The sequence below is a fragment of the Rhinichthys klamathensis genome, unplaced genomic scaffold, assembly GCF_029890125.1.
Source record: "Rhinichthys klamathensis goyatoka isolate OS25496 unplaced genomic scaffold, OSU_Roscu_1.1 h1tg000359l_1, whole genome shotgun sequence".
In the NCBI taxonomy this organism is placed as follows: Eukaryota; Metazoa; Chordata; class Actinopteri; order Cypriniformes; family Leuciscidae; genus Rhinichthys; species Rhinichthys klamathensis.
In genome coordinates this window covers 834,811-853,711 of record NW_026606868.1, presented here as the reverse complement: position 1 = coordinate 853,711, position 18,901 = coordinate 834,811, and the positions used below count along the sequence as shown (strand labels likewise).

At 36.7% G+C, this 18,901-nt stretch overlaps 3 protein-coding genes across 6 annotated transcripts; 1 reads left to right on the top strand and 2 right to left on the bottom strand.

The window, feature by feature from the left end:
* Positions 1-691: 691 nt before the first annotated feature.
* lysmd1 (LysM, putative peptidoglycan-binding, domain containing 1) lies at positions 692-2,323 on the bottom strand. The gene is made up of 3 exons (XM_056233112.1): positions 1,596-2,323; positions 1,173-1,483; positions 692-884 (listed from the first exon to the last, which is right to left on the bottom strand). Exons 1-3 carry the CDS (start codon positions 1,773-1,775, stop codon positions 740-742), a joined length of 636 nt encoding a protein of 211 aa, XP_056089087.1. The 5' UTR covers positions 1,776-2,323; the 3' UTR covers positions 692-739.
* Positions 2,324-2,892: 569 nt separating this feature from the next.
* On the top strand, positions 2,893-5,781 carry scnm1 (sodium channel modifier 1). Of its 4 annotated transcripts, none has more exons than XM_056233068.1 (8): positions 2,893-2,997; positions 3,114-3,184; positions 3,272-3,360; positions 3,440-3,570; positions 3,791-3,891; positions 4,375-4,496; positions 4,593-4,719; positions 5,372-5,781. In XM_056233068.1, exons 1-8 carry the CDS (start codon positions 2,989-2,991, stop codon positions 5,475-5,477), a joined length of 756 nt encoding a protein of 251 aa, XP_056089043.1. In that variant the 5' UTR covers positions 2,893-2,988; the 3' UTR covers positions 5,478-5,781. The 4 variants fall into 4 exon arrangements, with proteins under 4 accessions (XP_056089043.1, XP_056089039.1, XP_056089042.1 ...); XM_056233064.1 differs by having other exon boundaries at positions 2,893-3,017; XM_056233067.1 differs by having other exon boundaries at positions 2,899-3,017; positions 3,440-3,534.
* Positions 5,782-7,254: 1,473 nt separating this feature from the next.
* On the bottom strand, positions 7,255-18,734 carry tmod4 (tropomodulin 4 (muscle)). Its single transcript, XM_056233051.1, has 10 exons — positions 18,626-18,734; positions 14,866-15,028; positions 13,519-13,675; positions 12,300-12,422; positions 9,452-9,544; positions 9,163-9,293; positions 8,862-8,969; positions 7,870-8,013; positions 7,637-7,781; positions 7,255-7,510 (listed from the first exon to the last, which is right to left on the bottom strand). The coding sequence occupies exons 2-10, from the start codon at positions 14,971-14,973 to the stop codon at positions 7,488-7,490; spliced, it is 1,032 nt and encodes a 343-aa protein (XP_056089026.1). The 5' UTR covers positions 14,974-15,028; positions 18,626-18,734; the 3' UTR covers positions 7,255-7,487.
* Positions 18,735-18,901: the final 167 nt, after the last annotated feature.

Genomic DNA, 18,901 nt, shown 5'->3' with positions numbered 1-18,901 from the left:
TTGAAGACATATGTATGAATAAAAATATTGATTTTAAATAATAAAATACATTAAAAAAGTACACATTGTCCCTTTACACTGCAAGTTTTTGAAAAAGATACGCAAAGGAAAAAAACGTTTCCATTTTTAGTACATTGTTGTCATGTAAACGTACCATTAGATCATCTTTACGTACACTGATTACCACTCAAGATTTCAAAGACCAGATTAAAAGACCAAGTTCAGTTTGTGTTTATGGCATTTAATCTATTTCATATTACATTCATTGCAGTGCAAAACTATGCATTGAAAGATGCAGATGTCCAATGGCACATTCCCAAATACTTGTTCAATATTCCTAAAACTAGTACTTCTATCAATTATTTGTGAGGTAGTATTAAATATCAATTAGCAAATTAACTATTTTTTAAGCTACATTCCTGATTTATTTTCCTCAAATGCAGTCCTTCACATCACCTAAAACTGTCCACCATTACTTTGGTTACAGCAGAATTATAATTTACATTATTACTTTTAGGCATCAGGCTTGTATTTTTACAGTGCTAATATGTGTGCATGTCTAAAGCTGGTAACCTTTTTATAAAAACAGGACAATTGCAAATCACTCCAACAATCGCCATAACATTTTAAAGGCATGAAACCCGAAGAGGGAGCCCCCTTAAACATTCCATTTATAAAAAAAATAAAATAAAAAAACCCCAGAAAACAGAAGAGTCCTACACCAGAATAAAAGCCTACATCAGAGCTGGAAGAATTCATCCTCCCTATCCCTCAAATTCCTGGTCTGTCTGGTGACAGTAATGGGAACAGCTCCCAATGCGGCCTGCTGGGAGGTGGTGTCGGACTTCAGATTGCTGTGACGGAGTTGCTCCATAGTAGAGATCCTTTAAGATACAAAAGTTCAATTTTTAGGTGATTTCATTACTGGAAAAGTTATGTTTTACGTATGAATAAAAAACCGGAACTGATTCCTTATTGGTGGATAATGGCTTTCTATTTAGGTGTAACCAGTTTAATGAATCAGCTGATGTTCATTGTAACCCCTCCTGAGTCAAATGAATTGAAACCTGCTGAATGACTCGTTTGACAGCAAACAAACCGATTGCAATAACTGAACTCTGAAACACCCTAACAATAATGTCAGCAGTCATAATTTCATTTTGACAACTTACTGTTTCTCTCCCTCCTGGCAGGTCTTCACAGCTGCTTGTTTTGACTGACTGATCAAGCTGTCTATCTTTTGTAGGTACTCCACCGGTGACAAATCAGCATTCGCTTCACATCTGCTGGAGTCTGTTTGGCTTTGGGGGGTCTCATTAGAAATCTCTGTGTGTGTTTGTGCAGGACTTGTCTCCTCCTCGGTCAATTCCACTCCATTAGTGAAAGACACAGACTCTTTCAGCAGGACAGGGATGAAGAGGGACTCCTTCAGGAATATTGAATCATTTGTGTACAGTCTGTTTGCCCTTTTGATTTGCTCCATCTGTAAAGCAATAACAAGTTATATTGATAAATATGTAATTATCAAAAAACTAAACGTTTAAATAGTAAAGACCTTATTCCTCAGATACCTGCTTTCTGATTAGCCTACTTACAGACACGCCATACTTCAGTGAAAGTCCTTGCAAAGTTTCCCCGGGCTGAACTTTGTGCTCAATTCGTCTTTGTCTCACGGGTGATAACGAAGAGGACACCAGGCTGCCGTAGGAGCGGGTGCGCTGGCCGCGGAGGAGGCCGTGTGTCCCGGTCTGTGTCGCTGAGTGATCCGCGGACATGTCCAGAGCTCCAACGGGATCAATAGTTTAGCCAATAATTACTTAAGATGAACTTCAGCTGACCATCTGCGGCGGCTGCTGAACGCAAGACGGCAGGACTCATAACAGCTTCTGTTATTAGTCAAATTATAGGGGAGAAATACAGTCTGCAGCAGTTCACATAAACAATCCCTGACTTACTTGTCACGCACTTTGAATAAACTTTCCAACGAGCGACATTACGAACCGATATAAAGCATTTAACGCCATTTAACCAGTAGATACAGCACACTGAGAAATAAGTATTCAGTCCTGCGTAGCAGAGTAGTCCCAGATAAGTTTGAACAGACTGTTAACGTGTTTCGATTAAATAACATAGGTGCCCCCAAAATTATCAATTCAAACAATACATAAACCATATAACCTAAAGAGATATATACGGTAACGTTAGCCTTTACATTCTAGGTTCTGACACTCATAAAACTTATTTGTTACAAGCCCTTAGCAGATTAGCTTAGCTTCTGTTGCCATGGCGTCGGCTAAATGTAAGATCCGCCCTTGTTGCACTCATTTCGGCGAATCGGTTCTTTCGGACAATAAATCGGTGATTCATCAGTTCTAATTTCGGACATGACAAAAACTGATTCAGCTCTGATCGGATCAGTCCGAATTTACCCGTCTGTTAAAGCCTTAAAGGGAATGGATAGTTCACCCAAAAATGAAAATTCTGTCATCATTTACTCACCCTCAAGTCGTTACAAACATGAATTTCTTTCTTCTGCTGAACTCAAAGGAATATATTTTGTAGAATGTTTGTAACCAAACAGTTGTGGAGCACCTTGACATCCAGTATGGAGGGGAAAAATACTATGGAAGTCAATCGTGCCCCACAACTGTTTGGTTACAAACATTCTACAAAATATCTTCTTTTAACAAAGAAATTCATATATGTTTGGAACAACTTTGGGGTGAGTAAACGATGACAGACAGAATATTCCTTTTTGGGTGAACTATCCCTTTAAGAACTGACTCAAAGGAACGATTCATTCATGCATCGGACATCACTAACGTTACCCACAATTCCACAGACAAAAACAGGAAGGAATGGAAGGAAGGGATGTTTTTAGTAAGACTGCCTATCGGTAGTTGTAGAGAAATAAGAAAATAAATTACTTATAATTCCTAGAAGTATAAGACTACAGGTCACCAAACATGTCTTTCAAACGGGAGGGTGATGATCAAAGTCAGCTAAATGTTCTGAAGGTATAACAAAAACAGCAAACAGACAAAGATGTGATATTTGCACCAGCCCCTTTTCTTTTTCTCACTGTCTTTCTCTGTCTATCTTTCTCTTACAAGAAACGACGCGTTGCAGATCTTCTGTCAAACTTTATCTCAGACGATGAAGCTGTTCTGATGAAAAACGGGAGGTGATTATTGTATTGTTGTTGGAATTGCACCAAGAAATCTGTGACTGAATTTATCCCATTCATTGAGTAATGTTTTTCCTCTTGTAGATACAGCTGCCTTGTGTGTTCTCACCGTCCTGTGTTTGACACTGTTGATATGCTCATGGTGCACAGGAAGGGAAAGCGACATCTTGAAGGTGAAATTCTACACATTTAATCAGCCTCTGTATAAACTGGCATTCAGCATTTAAGTCCTCTTTGTCTATTCATTTATAGGAATGAAATGGTTCTACGGCAAAAAGAATAAACTGCAACGTGAAATTGATAAAAGAAGGCATCAAGACTATGTCAAAGCAGAAGATGATCGACAGGTGTCTGAATGCATTTTCTTCAATCAGTTTACAGTGGTATCCTAAAGTCTATCCTTCTGTCTTGTATTTTGCCGATATAATACACTTTTGTCAGTGATTAGTGACCTAAAAATAGTGTTTAATTTAGTTAATTTTTATTTCCAAGTTTTATTTTTTAATTCCCAGATTTTCAGTGTAGTCCCAGACTTTCAGACCCTACAGTACATATGTAGATATAACAAGGTTATGTACTCATTATATTATTGCTTGCCCTCAGGAACCCTCCAGTTCAGCTCCTCTACTGAGCCAAACACGCAAAATTACCCATCATGCCTTACTCAGAACTGCTCCGTACAGTAGCTGCCACAGAAAGGCCAGGTAATGTCTGTGAGCTGAACCATCTTTATGAACTTCTGCTGTCATATTCAGAGTTTTTATAGACTTCTCTAGGCTGTTTGTGTCTTTCTAGTCTCTTTGACCTCAACCACGCTTCATATCTGATGAATTTTGCAACATCGACAACAATAAACTGAGTTGAGCTTAATGACGATACTATTGTCTTCTGTAGAGCTTCTTATAGTTGAATTGAACTTATTTCTTAATTGATGAACTTTACAAAGTTATTGAACTGAACTGAATCAACATTGAATTGACTTGAGCTAATAAAGACACTATTGTCTTCTGTAGAGTTGCTTTACAGACAAATTTGTCTCATCTTTAATGAAATCATAATGTTCCTGTTTATTACGGTGAAGCTGCTTTAAAACAATCTGTATTGTATAAAGCGCTATATAAATAAAAGTGACTTGACAAATTTATCGTCATTTTGCACTTATTTTATCATTTTCTACAATCATGAAGTGAACGAACGGAATCGTCAGGATGTGGCCAAAAAGATGGAAATGATCAAGTCAACAATATCAACTCTCATACCTCCATGAGCACAGGAAGTATTGACTCCATGTCAATAACTAGCACAACAGGTACAGCAAAAGTCTGTTTATGTTAAGGCAAGATACATTTTGTGCTTATAATTCCTTTTCATTTTCCATATGCATTGTGTTAATTGTCATCCGTAGTGCATCAGGGCCAGACTGAAGGGAAAGGAGCAACAAAGAAGGGGTCCAGCATTGTGACCTCCACTGATTGTGAACCTCTAACAGAGCAGAGACGTAGAGAATTGGACCACTACCTCAAATTAAAGAGGTATGGCAACACTCCACACAATGGCTCACATTATGATGTTTTATTAACAAAGTTTGGGAGAAGCACGTTTAGATAATTAACACGGGTGGAGAGCACTCAGCAATCATGATTAAAACGTGTATATATAGACTCAGCAGTCTCACCTCATTTCTCTGACAGTTTAGCAGCGTCCCTCCACCACCCCTTCTCCACTCTTTTAGTCCTAAACCACTTTACATACAGGGGGGAGTACTCTGGGTTCGGGCCGAATTCCGAGCTCGGAGCCCTCCCCCCGGACAGTACGCCAAATACGCATTATACTTTATTCCCTTTAATTGTATGTAAGTGTGAACTCGTGAAACTGACTATAGAAGTGCGGCCAGTTGCATAAACACCCAAAGTTTTAAGACTGTAGATGTGTCCCAATTCGCTTATGTAACTGACTTAACGTTATGACCATTTGTAAAGTTCGAGGAAAATAAAATGATGACTAACTTGTAAGACTAGTCCAAGCATTTTATGCAAATGGTTGATGTAAGCATACAAGTAGGTATTCAAAATACATTTTAAGATCACAGTGAGATTATTCAATAAATGTATGCTTCTCATTTATCAATATTTAGGTGACCGCTCTATTTTTCTCCTTTTTTTCCCCCTCACTCCACTATTCCAGTTCAGGGTGGCTGCAAGACCGAAGTGGTAAATGGGTAAAAGATGAGAATGTCGAGTTTGACTCGGATGAAGAAGAACCGGCTCTGTTGCCTCCTGAATCTTCATAGCAGACTCTGCTGAAACAGCTCCATACAGTTCAGCAACTGCTTAAAAGGCTTCAGGCTACAACTGTGTGTGAGATGACGATAATGTTCTCGATAGTCAGCTCTCATATGACATCTTTATGTGTGACCCACTTTATATACAATAAGGTTGAAACTTTAAGACATTCTTTCTGGAAAAGAGTTTGTGCTGTTGCATTTAGCATTTTGCAAATTGTATTAGTACTGTGTACTTGCCATCTGGTTTAAACAATTTTCTGATTCTGACCCAATAGAGGATGTTTTAGAAAATAAATAAAGTTAAGTCTGTCAGTTAGTCCTCCTCAGTCTGTTCAATCTCATGTGGTGTATTTTTACATATATCATTATCATTTTACTTTCCATGTGTGAATGTTGGTTGCATGATTGAATAAGTCCAAATCTGTTCCAAATCAAGAACAGAATGTGGAACGGCTGCTTCGTACTGTGGTTCCTTTGCCAAATGCCATCAGAGTGATCTTGGCAGAGTGGGACTACATTCTGCAGTAGACCTGGGAAGTTAATCACCCACAGAAAGCGAAAATTCACTTTTGCGGCTGCTGTATCTTTTTATAAATTCTTTGAAAACTGTACTTGTCAATTGGTGACGCTTGGGAATCTTCGTAGCAGGATAGCAGCTGTTCCAAAGGGGAGCATAAATCTCCTCGAGGAAGGCGGTATATATTTGGAGCTTTGTAACTCAAAGCCATCAGCCAGGGTTTCATGACTGGGTGCTCTACGTGTATAAATAGGTTGGGGGAGGGGGGCAGGAAGCACGGCCGTGGGATATTAAATAGTGCCATTTGTTTTGTGCCTCTGGGTTTGGGTCATCATTTGCACAGGTTAATCATATAAAAGTTATGAAATGACTCGTTTATCTAAATCCTCTATTAATTTAATAATGCATCATCTAAATCTAATCTATATTGTAACAGAGTCCGGATCTTGTTAATGAAGCTGTTTTTTACAGTGAGTTTGTTGAGAGCATCTGCTTTGAGAATGTAACGTGTTTACACTTACACTTGAAAAAAGTTTTCACCACGGCTGCCTTTATTTGATCAAAAATTCAGGAAAAAAAAAAACTGTAAAATTGAGTTTCTATCTTGATGTGATGGCAAAGCTAAATTTTCACAGAATTGCTCTAGTCTTCAGTGTGACATGACCCTTCATAAATTATTTTAATATGCTGATTTGGTGCTCAAACATTTTCTTCTTATTATCAACGTTGAAAACAGTTGTGCTGCTTAATATTTTTGTGGAAACAGTGATACATGTTTTGAGGATTAACTGATTAATCCAATAACAATATATAACAAACAGCATTTAAATAGAAATCTTTTGTAACATTATAAATGCCTTTGCTGTTACTTTTGATAAATTTAATGCATGCTGATTTTTTCCCCCAGAATTCTTTGATTAGAAAGTAAAAAAAAAAAAAAAGCATTTATTTGCAATAAAAAATTTCTGTAACATGTAAAAATGTATTCATTGTCTATAATATTTTCTTTAAAAAAATCTTACTGACCCCAAACTTTTGAACCGTAGTGTATGTCAGTGCTTTGATAGAACAAACCTGAATTAAATTATGCTTTTGTAATTTAATAAAACTTTGAAGTCTGATTAGACAATATAGATTGTAATATTTTATTTGAAATAGATTGTAATATTTTATTTGAAATATTTACAAAAAACTTTGCCGGGAGCACCATATTAGCAGAAAATGAACTGAGTAACTAGTGTCTTTTCAAGTTTACAAACTGAGGTATTAAAGAGCAGGTCAATTTTATTAGATCATAGCTTTTGATTTGATGAAATCCACAAAAAGCAATGAAGTCTTATCAAGCTGGCGATAATGATATCCACAATGGCCGACGGTGAATGGTTAAAGCGTGTCAGGGTCATCTGTTGTCGTGGCTGTTGCTGAAGTGTCTGTAGGACTCCAAGAGTGCACATGGAGAACTTTGATACCTCCTAGATGAACTAAACTCCATCTTCTTTTCATCTTACTCTCTGCTGACGAACTGGATATGGGGTGAATACAAAAAAGTTCAATGTAGAAACAATAAGGAATAAAACAATGTTCCAGTTTCAGCTGCAGACAAGTGCAAACTGCAATATTTCAGAAAATAATATGAGAACACACTCACGGATGTCATTGTTTCTGGTGATGGCTATGGCGGCTCTTGCACGTGGGCCCTGCTGAGTGAAGTGATAGCCAATCTTTATGATGCTGGGGTTATTCTCCAACATGGATGCAATCTCCATCTCAACGGAGTCGCCCAGTTTCTGTCTCTGTAGGAGTGCGCATGAACAATTTAGTTTTACGATTTAAACAAACATGCCATCAGATGTTTTTGGCAGGAGTATTTTAGCCTCTTACTTGGTTGTCAATCTTAATCTCAGTCAGGGTGGAGTTCTCTCTCAGTGCCTTGGCGACGGCCATCATGCCTTGTGCAGTAATGAAGTTGGACTCGATGTTGAGGCTCTGCAGGGTGGTGTTGGACTGTAACATCTCAGCTACAGCCTGACTCACAAGAACAGATCAAGAGAAACAACTGATGTCGACTGACCATCATTTCCATAATACATACAGATGAAGACAGAATTGAGCAATGATTTTATGAAGAATATTCAATTTTATGAAGAATATTCTATTCATTAGTCTAGAAAAATACACTACAAAAGTTTGGGGTAGATATGATTTTTGAATGTTTTTGTTCTTATGCTCACCAAGGCTTGAATCAAAAATACAGTAAAATCATTAATATTGTGAAATATTATTAAAAAAATCTATTTTCATTTATTCCTGCGATGTCAACGCTGAATTTTCAGCATCATTACTCCAGTCTTCAGTGTCACATGATCCTTCAGAATTCATTTGAATATGCTGCTCAAGAAACATTTCTTATTATTATCAATATTAAAAACAGTTGTGCTGCTTAATATTTTTGTGGAAACAGGGATGTTTTGAGGATTAACTGATGATTTGGAAGTTCAAATAAACAGCATTTATTTGAAATAGAAATCTTTTGTAACATTATAAATGCCTTTACTGTCACTTTTGATCAATTAAATGCATCCTTGTTGAAAAAAGTATTCACTCTTTAAAAAATAAATCTCACCCTTTTGAACGGTATACTGTACATGACTAAACTAATTAGTTACAATAAATTGTTCAAAAAGTTTTTACTTTTATTTACAGCATTTTAAAACTACAAAACTTTAAACAGACTAAGATTTTATTTGATCAAGACACACTTAAAATATTTTGAAATATATTTTCAGACTTGTATGTGGAAGATTAATATGAGATTGAAGCAAAGGAATGAGTGAATGATACAACAAATCAAAATTGCAGGCTTCAGGACTTACAAAGGCCACAGGGTCATTACTGCGTGTCCCAGCGATGCTGAGGCTTTGCACATGTGTGTTGCTCTTCATAGCCTCAAAAATCTCTTTCAGGGTTGGGATGGGAATGTCCTACATCAACACAAACACTCGTTAATATCATCATTCCGATCAAGCAGAGAAATGCATTCATTCTTATGATTAATTAGGTCATTAATACTTAAAGTGTAAGTGAGCAATCTGTTTATAATATTAATGTTATGTCTAGCCTGTAATGTGATTATAATTATGCATATTGAGGTGTCAGTACTGTTAGCATGTTTACCGGGATGTTGTTGAGGTTGACCTCCTCCAGGCTGCTGTCGTTTTTCTGGATGCATCGGAGAGTGTCCTCCACATCTGTGTCATTTGGAGGCTCGTCAGGATAGATCTTATACACATCTGGTTTCACCACACCTTAAAGAGAATTGACCAACCAGCTTATGATACAGAAGTTCCTACTGTGAATATATATTCCTACTGTGACATTCAGTGAATTAAAAAAAAACTCACTATATAAAACTTTCAGTTGACATTAAATACTTTAGTGTTAAATGTGTTGAATGTATACATACTGTTGATGCCTTCTGTGTTTGCAATCTTGCCAGTGGTGTTCAGGGCATCATAATATTGCTTGTTGCTCATGAGCGTGTACATCCCCAGGATGGCTGTGAGGATATAAGCATCTCATTAGTAGATGGTTTAAATATACAATACTCTCAGAGTACTGTTATAGGATGCCAGTGAATATATAAATATGTTTTAATAAAACATAATTAATAATTATTAATTAAGAAATTATAAATATTAAAATATGTTTATATATATATATATGTAGTACATTTACAATACATTTATATGAATAACATTACATAATATAATACAATTTATTAATATTTAATTTAAAATAAATACAAAATTGAATATAATAATAATATGTTGAAGATTAAAATTAATAAATCAATTATATTTGATTTAATGATAAATGTATAAATATAACTAATAATTTAGAATTATATAATAATTAATCATTTCATTTTAAATAATTATTTTAATTAATATTATATAAAAAAACTAAATAATAAGTAGGCTACGTGTTTAATAAATTACTAATGTTTTTTTAATATAATTATAGATCATCTTTTCGTGGAATAGCTTGTGAGAAACACTGGCACAATTCATTTAAACTGCACTGCAGAGAACTGTGTTGAACAGCAGGTGGCGCTGACTAACCAGTAAACCCACCATTAAAAACTCCCTCTCCATGTTTCAATTAGCAGACTGGCTGGACTAGTGAACAAAAACAGTGGGGCAATAGCAGATAAAAATTGAGATTGGGTGATAGACCAGACCTCACCTTTGTACTACAGCTCTGAATGCCATTTTCAGATACAATAGCCAGATTAAAACAACCAGCACAATTAAAGGGGTCAAATGGTGTGTTTATAATGTTCTTTGAGGTCTGCCTATAAGGTTGGTAAGATTTTTACATCGAAAACGTCCTAATTCAGAGGTAATAGGCTATTTTCTAACCTTTTTTTGTTTACCCTCTCTTTTTAAACACTCCATTTTGATGGGTCGTGCCTCAACTTTCGATGTTCACCATACATGTTTGAGCCAGAGTCTAATCCAGAATCAGAAGAAAATCCACGAATATGCTAAAGAAATGTGTTTATCTCATTTATCTCATCTCATTTGCTAATGTGAAACATTTATGCGTATTACATACGCTTTAAAAGTCTTGGTTGTACCAAATAAAGTTGAAGTACTTGGAGTTACCACAACTTGCGGTGTTTAGTGTAAACTAATTATGAATGAATGTACCATAGTTTATCGCACTGTTGTTCTTATATGCATCGTTCATCATTTTCAGTCAAATGAAAGTAAAGAGAGTACATATTAAACAATCTGTAAACAGACAAAGCAATAGTGACACATTGTAAAAACATTGTTACTCACACTTGTGTGTTGCGAGATTGCTGTCGGATTCAATATAGTCAGCATAGGCTATATCATCTTTTATTTTCAGTCTCTCTGAAAAGCCTACGTCGAACTATGCTTTGTTTAAAAAAAAATCCGCAGTAAAATGAAGTGAACTAACAAACAGTGTTTTACTGACGCAATCTGGAACTTTGTTCAAAATAAAGTCCATCCACGCTTAGGATCACAAGAAAGGCAATGCAGAGACTGTTTTTTCACAACATGGCACTGCAAAATGTCTTGTAATCCTCAGAGTCATCTCTATGGTTTTGTTGCTGGAGTAATCCTATGTTTGTGTCTCTCTCGTATTTACTACTACATGACGTGCAAATCGGTGGTCGGGGTTAAAGAGGCAATGATGTAGAAGTAGTCGTTTAAGGAGCTTGGTTTGAGTAAAAGCTGTTTTTGGAGTAAATTTTGAGTTTTGAAACTTCAATGATATTTTTATAGTATAATGACCTCTTATATGTTAAAAGATCAAGGAAAATTTTATTCCTCAATTCATGACCCCTTAAGAAATGGAATATTAACCGCTATCTGTGTCTGTACAATCTCTAGTTAGCTGCATCTCAGCAAAAGCAGACTCATCCATAAAATCACCAAAGGCAAAGGCTATTGACAGTTTAATCCTGAACTGGACGCGTTCCAGATTTAAAACCGTGTTCTGAATGAGGGGCTCTGCTGGATAATCTGCACCCAGTGACACGCTCCAAAACTCATGTGTGCAACGTCCACAGCTTTAAATGCCCTTAAGGGCAAAGGCTTATTATTATGTGCTCACATCCCAGCACAAGGACATTAGACTATTGACCGGTTTCCATCACTTTAGTATGTTACATCAAGAAGAATGTTATGTTGCACTTTTAATAGGAACGGTAAAATATCTGATATTTATGTTTGGTTAAATACTGCCAACACACCGTCACAGAGTGTTTCTAGACTACAGACGACTTGCAGCTAAACAGTTTCACTCCATCTCTGCACATGTTGACTAGTTGGTCATTGGTCATTTTATTTTGGTGAGCTGCTGAGCTTGGGAAAATAGATACTGCGTGGTATAATTCTGTGCATGACCTACTACATTCATAGTTCCACATACAAGTCAGCTAGGCTGGTTCTTTTACATATATTCAAAAACAAATTGTCATACGAGACACCGATTGTACAAATAGAGCAGATGAAATTAGAAAGGGTTTGATTGACAAATGTAATGGGTATATGATCAGCTGTTTACAATAGCAAATAGAAGACTAGTCCTTAGTCAAGGATCCAAATTTGGATTACAGTCAAAGCCGTTACAGGACATTACAGGTTATAAAGCGAGTGATTAGTTTTAGAAGAGTTGTAATGCAAATCTTTAGAGCACTCTGGACCGGATATCATAAGTTGTTTTATGTCATGTGAATAGAAACAACAGGAACAGAGCCGAAATGTGATGCCCACCTGCAATGTCACACATTTCAGCATCTGTTGCATTCCTCAATGCTTCCTCCAGCTCAGGTTCCAGAGTGATCTGTTCCTCCGCAGGGATTTGTCCTGACCCTGCTTTAGGGACAAAGGCTTTGCCTACAGACAACAGAGAGAAAGAGAAATGCTCACTATACTAATTTACAGATAAAATAAGAATGAACGTAAACAAACAAACTAATAATGAAATAATTAGAAAATGATACATACTTATAATAAATAATAATTTAAAATTAATAAATGTTGTAATAATTAAGAAGTTGCATTTATTCTCTATGCACGTGTCAATTTGAGTATCTCAAAGCATGTGTGTTTACTAAGTTATGTTATGTTAAAGGATTAGTTCTCTTTTAAAAAAACTTTTGCTGATCATTTACTCACCCCCATGTCATCCAAGATGTCCATGTCTTTCTTTCTTCAGTCGAAAAGAAATTAAGGTTTTTGATGAAAACATTCCAGGATTTTTCTCCATATAATGCACTTTGCTGGGCACCAAACGGTTCAAGGTCCAAATGACAGTTTCAGTGCAAACTGCAGACTGTTCAAAGGGCTTTAAACGATTCCAGACGATGAATAATGGTCTTATCAACCGAAACGATCGGTCATTTCAAAAATAAATAACAAAGCTTAAGTTTAATCATGTCAAATGCTCGCCTTGCTCTGTTCTGTGATGCACGTTCGTGACTCTCCTGTTCGAACTCGTTCATCAAAATGAACAAATCTTTTTTCGAGTCATTTGGTTCATTTAACGAACGAAATGAACGAATTGACTCGAAAAAAGATTCGTTCATTTTGATGAACGAGTTCGAACAGGAGAGTCACACAGAACAGAGCAAGGCGAGCATTTGAGCTTATAAAACTTAAACTTTGTTATTTCTTTTTTAAATGAGCGATCGTTTCGCTTGATAAGACCCTTATTCATCGTCTGGTGTCGTTTAAAGCCATTTGAACAGTTTGCAGTTTGCACTGAAACTGTCTTTTGGACCTTGAACCGTTTGGTGCCCAGCAAAGTGCATTATATGGAGAAAAATCCTGGAATGTTTTCATCAAAAACCTTAATTTCTTTTCGACTGAAGAAAGAAAGACATGGACATCTTGGATGACATGGGGGTGAGTAAATTATCAGCAAAAGTTTTTTTAAAAGTGAACTAATCCTTTAACTGTTATGTTACTATCAGTCCAATGGTGGTGGTACCTCTCTTCTCCCCTGTAAAGGGTACCAGGTCATCTCTGTCCTTGTGTTCAATGGCCTCCTTCTCCAGGTAATCCATCAGGGCGAAGCGATCAAAGGGGCCTGTGGGACTTTTCTTGGTCTGGTCACGCTGGCGGTAACCGGCTGGGAGCATGGCATTCTGAAAGGTCCAGAGAAGTGTGTGAATTTTAAAGCCATCATTGCTACACTCTCCTGCATGTGTGTGCTGTTTACAAATGAAGTGTGCTCCTGAGCTAAGTGGATTTTAACTTCAATAAAAAGTATGTTTAATAATTAAATTGAACCCTTTGTGTATGTAAAAAGTTTGAAATGATTTCTGCAACCAGAAATCACCTATTCACATATCTGAATTTGATCGGTGAATCCTTACAAAATCATTTGTTTTAAACAGAAAATTCCGTCATCATCTACTCACCCCTATGTCATTACAAACTCCCAGGACTTTTCTTTTTTTTTTTGCAATGGGACACAAAATGTATTGTCAAAATGTCAAAGCTGCTCTTTTTTAGTTAAAACAAAAATGCATGGCGATCATTGTCAAACTCAGCAGCAATTATGCTTATTTATTTTGCAGATCTCTGGAATACTTGACTCTGATTGGTCAAACCCTGCATTCAGCGGTCACATATTTCCGAATATTCGCGGTTGCACAAAGCATCGCTTTATATCAGACCATTGTTCCGCTGAAACAGTGCTAGTTTCATGTCTCTCGTATCACACTGCGGGCTCTTTTTTTCCCTTGTTTTATGCAAAGCAACTGGTGCAATCTTGTGTCTCGAGGTCACCTTGTCTGGGTTTAATTTGCGAAAATGACTGGCTGACTGGACATTACCTCTTTCTTATTCATTTGTTTGTTTCGTTTGTTCATTCACCCCCTCGCTTGCTTTTTTGTTTGTTAATTTATTCATTCATTCATTTGTTTATTGATTTAAATTTGTTTTTGGGCTGAACTCAAATATGTAACCCACTTAAAAATGCAAATTTTTTGCAGCAAAGCCATATAAGGACCATTTTTGGTTCCAAAGAACCTTTCTCCACTATAAAGAACCTTTTGTGCAATCGAAAGATTCCATTGATGTTTAAGGTTCTTAATGGAACCATCGATGCCAGTAAAAAACCTTTATTTGCAAGAGTCCATGTACATGGCACTACCGAGTTGTTGAAAAACAGAGGGGTTTTTCTCTTTGGTCATATGTTTTCTCATCTCGTCTACAACTGATGTCACCTTGCAAACAGTTGCATGTGGCAAAACCTTTTAATTGCTTATACAAAAGGTCCGTAATGTACTCAAAGGATAGCCATGATTTAAAGAGTAGCACGACATAGTACCTCAGGGTCCATCTCCTGTAGTTCATACTCCAGCTTCTCCAGCTCCTCTGCGCTGAGGCCCTTGAGGATGGCATCCTCGTCAATGTCTCGGGGATCGCTCTTAGACATGCTTGATGCTTGTTGGTACTCTCAATTCACACAGCTCGCCCAGAGACAGCGGGCCCTGAGAGAGAGATAAAAGTTTAAGCCAGAAACTTGCACAAAAAACAACTTTTAATATATTTGGCTTGCAAATAAGGCACAATAATGGCTGCTTGCTTTATTCAGTCCCTCAAAGCTTTCTGTAGAAGTTGAGAATGAATGGGAAAACCTGATTTCCAGTCCAAGTCACTTTCAGCCTGGCCAAAAGAGCCAGACACTGAAAGTCCACGATCGGGAACCGCTTACATTGTTAAATGCCACAAAGCCCAGCTGAATTAAAAGGACAAGGCTAGCATTTGTGTACAGGAAGAGCTTTTGGGGGTCTGAGGGTATAGTGTACTTGGGAACAGAGATATGCCTTTCTGACAACACCATCTAAGATCATATGGGACATGAGGAAAGAACTCACTGCTTTTTGATTCCAAGGCACAGAGACAGAGAGAATCTTGTCTATTTTTAGTCTCTCAACAGTAACGCTTGGGTTTTGGGTTACAGTAAGGAGAAGGAGGTTAGAACTGTGAGGAATTATCACTGGCTCACACTCATGTGAAGGTGGCCGCCTGTTAAACAGGCTGATAGAGTCATGGGCTAGTCAACCGTTTCAGACCACCACACCCAAACTAGATCTGCAACACAAACTACAGACAATACAGACTAACATGTTGTTGTGTAACAGACCTAAACTCAGATACAGATACAATTTATTTGTCTTAACTTGAAAAAAAAAAGCTAAAGCTCTCCAAAAATGTTTGATTGTAATCTTTCAAATGCTTTTGATATGTAAATATTTCTAATCAAATAACTTTTTTTAAGATCGGCGATCAATGTTTACAATCATGTAGTAAAACCATTTGGAGACCAACGAGGTCATGATCTAAATATATGCTAATGAACATTACTGCTAAATTTCACACAATGAATCACACAGATCTGTTATGTTCCACACTTTCATGAACATAGACTCCTGATACTTGCTACATAATGAAATAAATATAGTAAAGTACCAGTAATGAGCAGATTAGTTAGTGATGGCTAATGTTATATTATGGGAAGAATCTAAAAAAAACAAATGTGTTTTTGTGTTTGTTTTTTGGGTGTGTATTTGTGGTTGTCTGTCTATCAGAGGTGTTAGACCAGAGTAGCATGCCTCTAATTTGTAAAGCCAGTGACACAAACACAGGATCAGAGAGCTAAAAACAGAAAACAAAAACAAAATATTGTAGACATCATCAATCCACCACATGTGATACAAGTTTAATGAATCATGTAGTACAAGTTTACTAATCATTACATCACAAAACCCAGTCCTCGCCCCATTTTAAGAATAATTATTCATCGTTAGCAGAATTGTTTTTCAGATTTAGTTACTTGTCTAAATTAATTATATAATTAACTTGACTTGTCTTTAGCTGGACTAATGGTAAAGACTCTGCGCTAGTACTGAACATATAAAAATTTTACCTATTCTACCAAAGCACTTACATTTCTCTGAATTAATATATCTAACTAACTTAAGTTTAATACAATCTCAGTTTTAAACAAAGGTTAATGACATTAACTATCTTCTAAATGACCTTGCCCTCAGAAATGGACAATGCGTCTGACACCAGTCTTTTAGGAACCTGTCAGTCTACAAGATTGACAGCTCAGGGATTATAAATAGCTATTAACTATTGTCTCTTCAGTCTTACAATAAACATACAGGCCAAAAGCATGGCTTCTGTTGACCAGGTGTCATCTTTTTTGTGTTGTGCAAGAAAAATAAGCGGCAGTCTGCCTGTTCCGCACACCTGTTCTCTCAACTCTTAAGTGACACCAACTCGAGCAAGCCTAAATAATATTAGCTGAGTTTCACCTGTTCAGGCTCGCTGGTTGTGAAGAGGGTCTTTAAAATTAGTCCTTCAACATGGAATCCTTGTTATTTCACTGTTGCAAGGCAGCAGCTAACATTTGACATTTCCAATGGAGAAAATATTTATTTAATTCAATTTTACTTTTAGTTGGTAAAGTAACTGTTCTGTTGAATTGATATGTGTGTTACAGATATCATTTTAAAGTTGTTGTAATATAGTCTTCGAATTATAATGATTCAACTCCAAATCAAACAAAAAAAAAATCAGATAGGGCATGTTTGTTGAACTGTTTAAGTGATTAAACTCATGCAAAAAGACAGACAGAAAAACAATATTGACAGAACTACACATTAAAATAAAAGCAGCTATGCCATAGAAGAACATTTCAGTGAACAATTCTTAAACAGACCATTTTTTCCTTTAGTGTGTAAAAAAATCTAAAGAACCTTGTATGCAGTGGAAAGTTTATGTGGATGTTAAAGGTTCTTCATGGAACCTTTGTTTTTAGGAATGTAGGCAGAACTTCCAAACTCTTGAAAATAAAATTATTTATTAGCATCCATGGTTCCATGGAGAACCTTTAACATCCATGGAAACTTTCCATTGCACAAAAGGTTGAAAAAGGTTCAAATCTTCACACCAAGAAATAAATTTTAAAAAAAATGGTTCTTTAAAGAACTTTTCACTGAAAGGATCTTTGGGAAACAGAATGGTTCTTCTATTGAACTGCAGTGAAACCCGCCTTTTGGAACCTTGATTTTTAGTCCTTTCTAGTTTCTAGTTTCTACATTTTCTTGAACAACATGGCAAATAACTTTAAATCTGTCCTTTAAACTGACTAAAGGCATCTCCAAAAGCAACCTGACTCTTTTGACTGCTCTCCTTCCAGAGGCCACAAAGTTATTATTGTCCATATGACAAAAACCTTGGTTCGGTCTCAGAAACCCAATTCCCCCTCTGGTAGTACTTCAAAAGGACACAGAACAAATATTGGGCACTGACACATCAGATACATATCATCCACCAGAAAAAGTGGCCAGAACTCTTCTGACATGCAGCAAACAACCTTCTTATTCAGATTCATAGTTTATTCATAGACTTTTATTGGGAGCATTTTCCAGCGGACACACAGCTCATAAGACTTCACACTATATGTAGGTTGACTTCACCAAGTCTAACCACCCAAGTGTAAAATTCCAAATCAACCTCAGATTAATTTTAGCTTCACAAGTCAGCTACTTCCAGTTCCAGCTGCATAAATCCTCTCCACTTGCAAAGCTACAGTGTGCAGTAGCACTGCCGGCTGGGGAAATAATGGCTGTTTTAAAAACAAAAATATATCTAAGAAAATTATATTACATAGAAGGATGACAATCAGCGGGCATTAAACAAGACTGACATTTTCAATAAAAGAAAGATTGTTTTGATAAAACCTCATATCAACAGGTGCATGCAGGGAGACCCTGGAAAACACAAAGCCTTACTCTAACATAAAAATATAAATTAACCCAAGTAATCTAACTAGATCTATAGTCTCTAACTACTCTGATAATACTCTAATAATAATACACCACGAACCACTCACTGGGGCCTACCCATTAACTGATTGCTTCAACGAAATAATAATTCATGCAATTAAAAACTGAATGCAACAATGCGTGTATTTTATACTGAAATAGCCATAAAAATACAAGCTTATGAAGTTTAAAAGCTTATAAATATGTGTTTCTGTTGCTAGAAGAGACACACAGAACCAGATTACCTACCCTCACTAGGACTCAGAGCTGCTGGGTTCTTCTGTACAGACACTGTAGGATTGAAATCAGAGAATAGCCCCTCGCTCTCCCCGTCCCCCTCCCTGGTAGTCTTTCCCCCCCTTAAGCCCTCCCTTCTTCGCTGTCTGTCCCCCGATAACTCGCCTGCTCTCTGTGTGGAGCGGAGACAGGGATACGGGTTACTCTTCATGAGGTCAGCATTTCATTATTTTGGCTTTGAGAGATTAGTGACTGAGAGAGAGAGAGAGAGAGAGAGAGAGAGAGAGA

What these genes read in the sequence shown, in the direction of transcription:
- lysmd1 (XM_056233112.1), bottom strand. Translation starts at nt 1,775, where the DNA reads ATGTCCGCGGATCACTCAGCGACACAGACCGGGACACACGGCCTCCTC. An exon ending in CACTGAAGTATGGCGTGTCT is followed by an intron (nt 1,484 to 1,595) that starts GTAAGTAGGCTA and finishes ATTGCTTTACAG; the next exon opens with ATGGAGCAAATCAAAAGGGC. An exon ending in TGCCAGGAGGGAGAGAAACA is followed by an intron (nt 885 to 1,172) that starts GTAAGTTGTCAA and finishes TGTATCTTAAAG; the next exon opens with GATCTCTACTATGGAGCAAC.
- scnm1 (XM_056233064.1), top strand. Translation starts at nt 2,967, where the DNA reads ATGTCTTTCAAACGGGAGGGTGATGATCAAAGTCAGCTAAATGTTCTG. An exon ending in TCTTCAATCAGTTTACAGTG is followed by an intron (nt 3,571 to 3,790) that starts GTATCCTAAAGT and finishes GCTTGCCCTCAG; the next exon opens with GAACCCTCCAGTTCAGCTCC. An exon ending in AGCTGCCACAGAAAGGCCAG is followed by an intron (nt 3,892 to 4,374) that starts GTAATGTCTGTG and finishes ACAATCATGAAG; the next exon opens with TGAACGAACGGAATCGTCAG.
- tmod4 (XM_056233051.1), bottom strand. Translation starts at nt 14,973, where the DNA reads ATGTCTAAGAGCGATCCCCGAGACATTGACGAGGATGCCATCCTCAAG. An exon ending in AAACACAGAAGGCATCAACA is followed by an intron (nt 9,294 to 9,451) that starts GTATGTATACAT and finishes ATTCTCTTTAAG; the next exon opens with GTGTGGTGAAACCAGATGTG. An exon ending in TCAACCTCAACAACATCCCG is followed by an intron (nt 8,970 to 9,162) that starts GTAAACATGCTA and finishes GTGTTGATGTAG; the next exon opens with GACATTCCCATCCCAACCCT.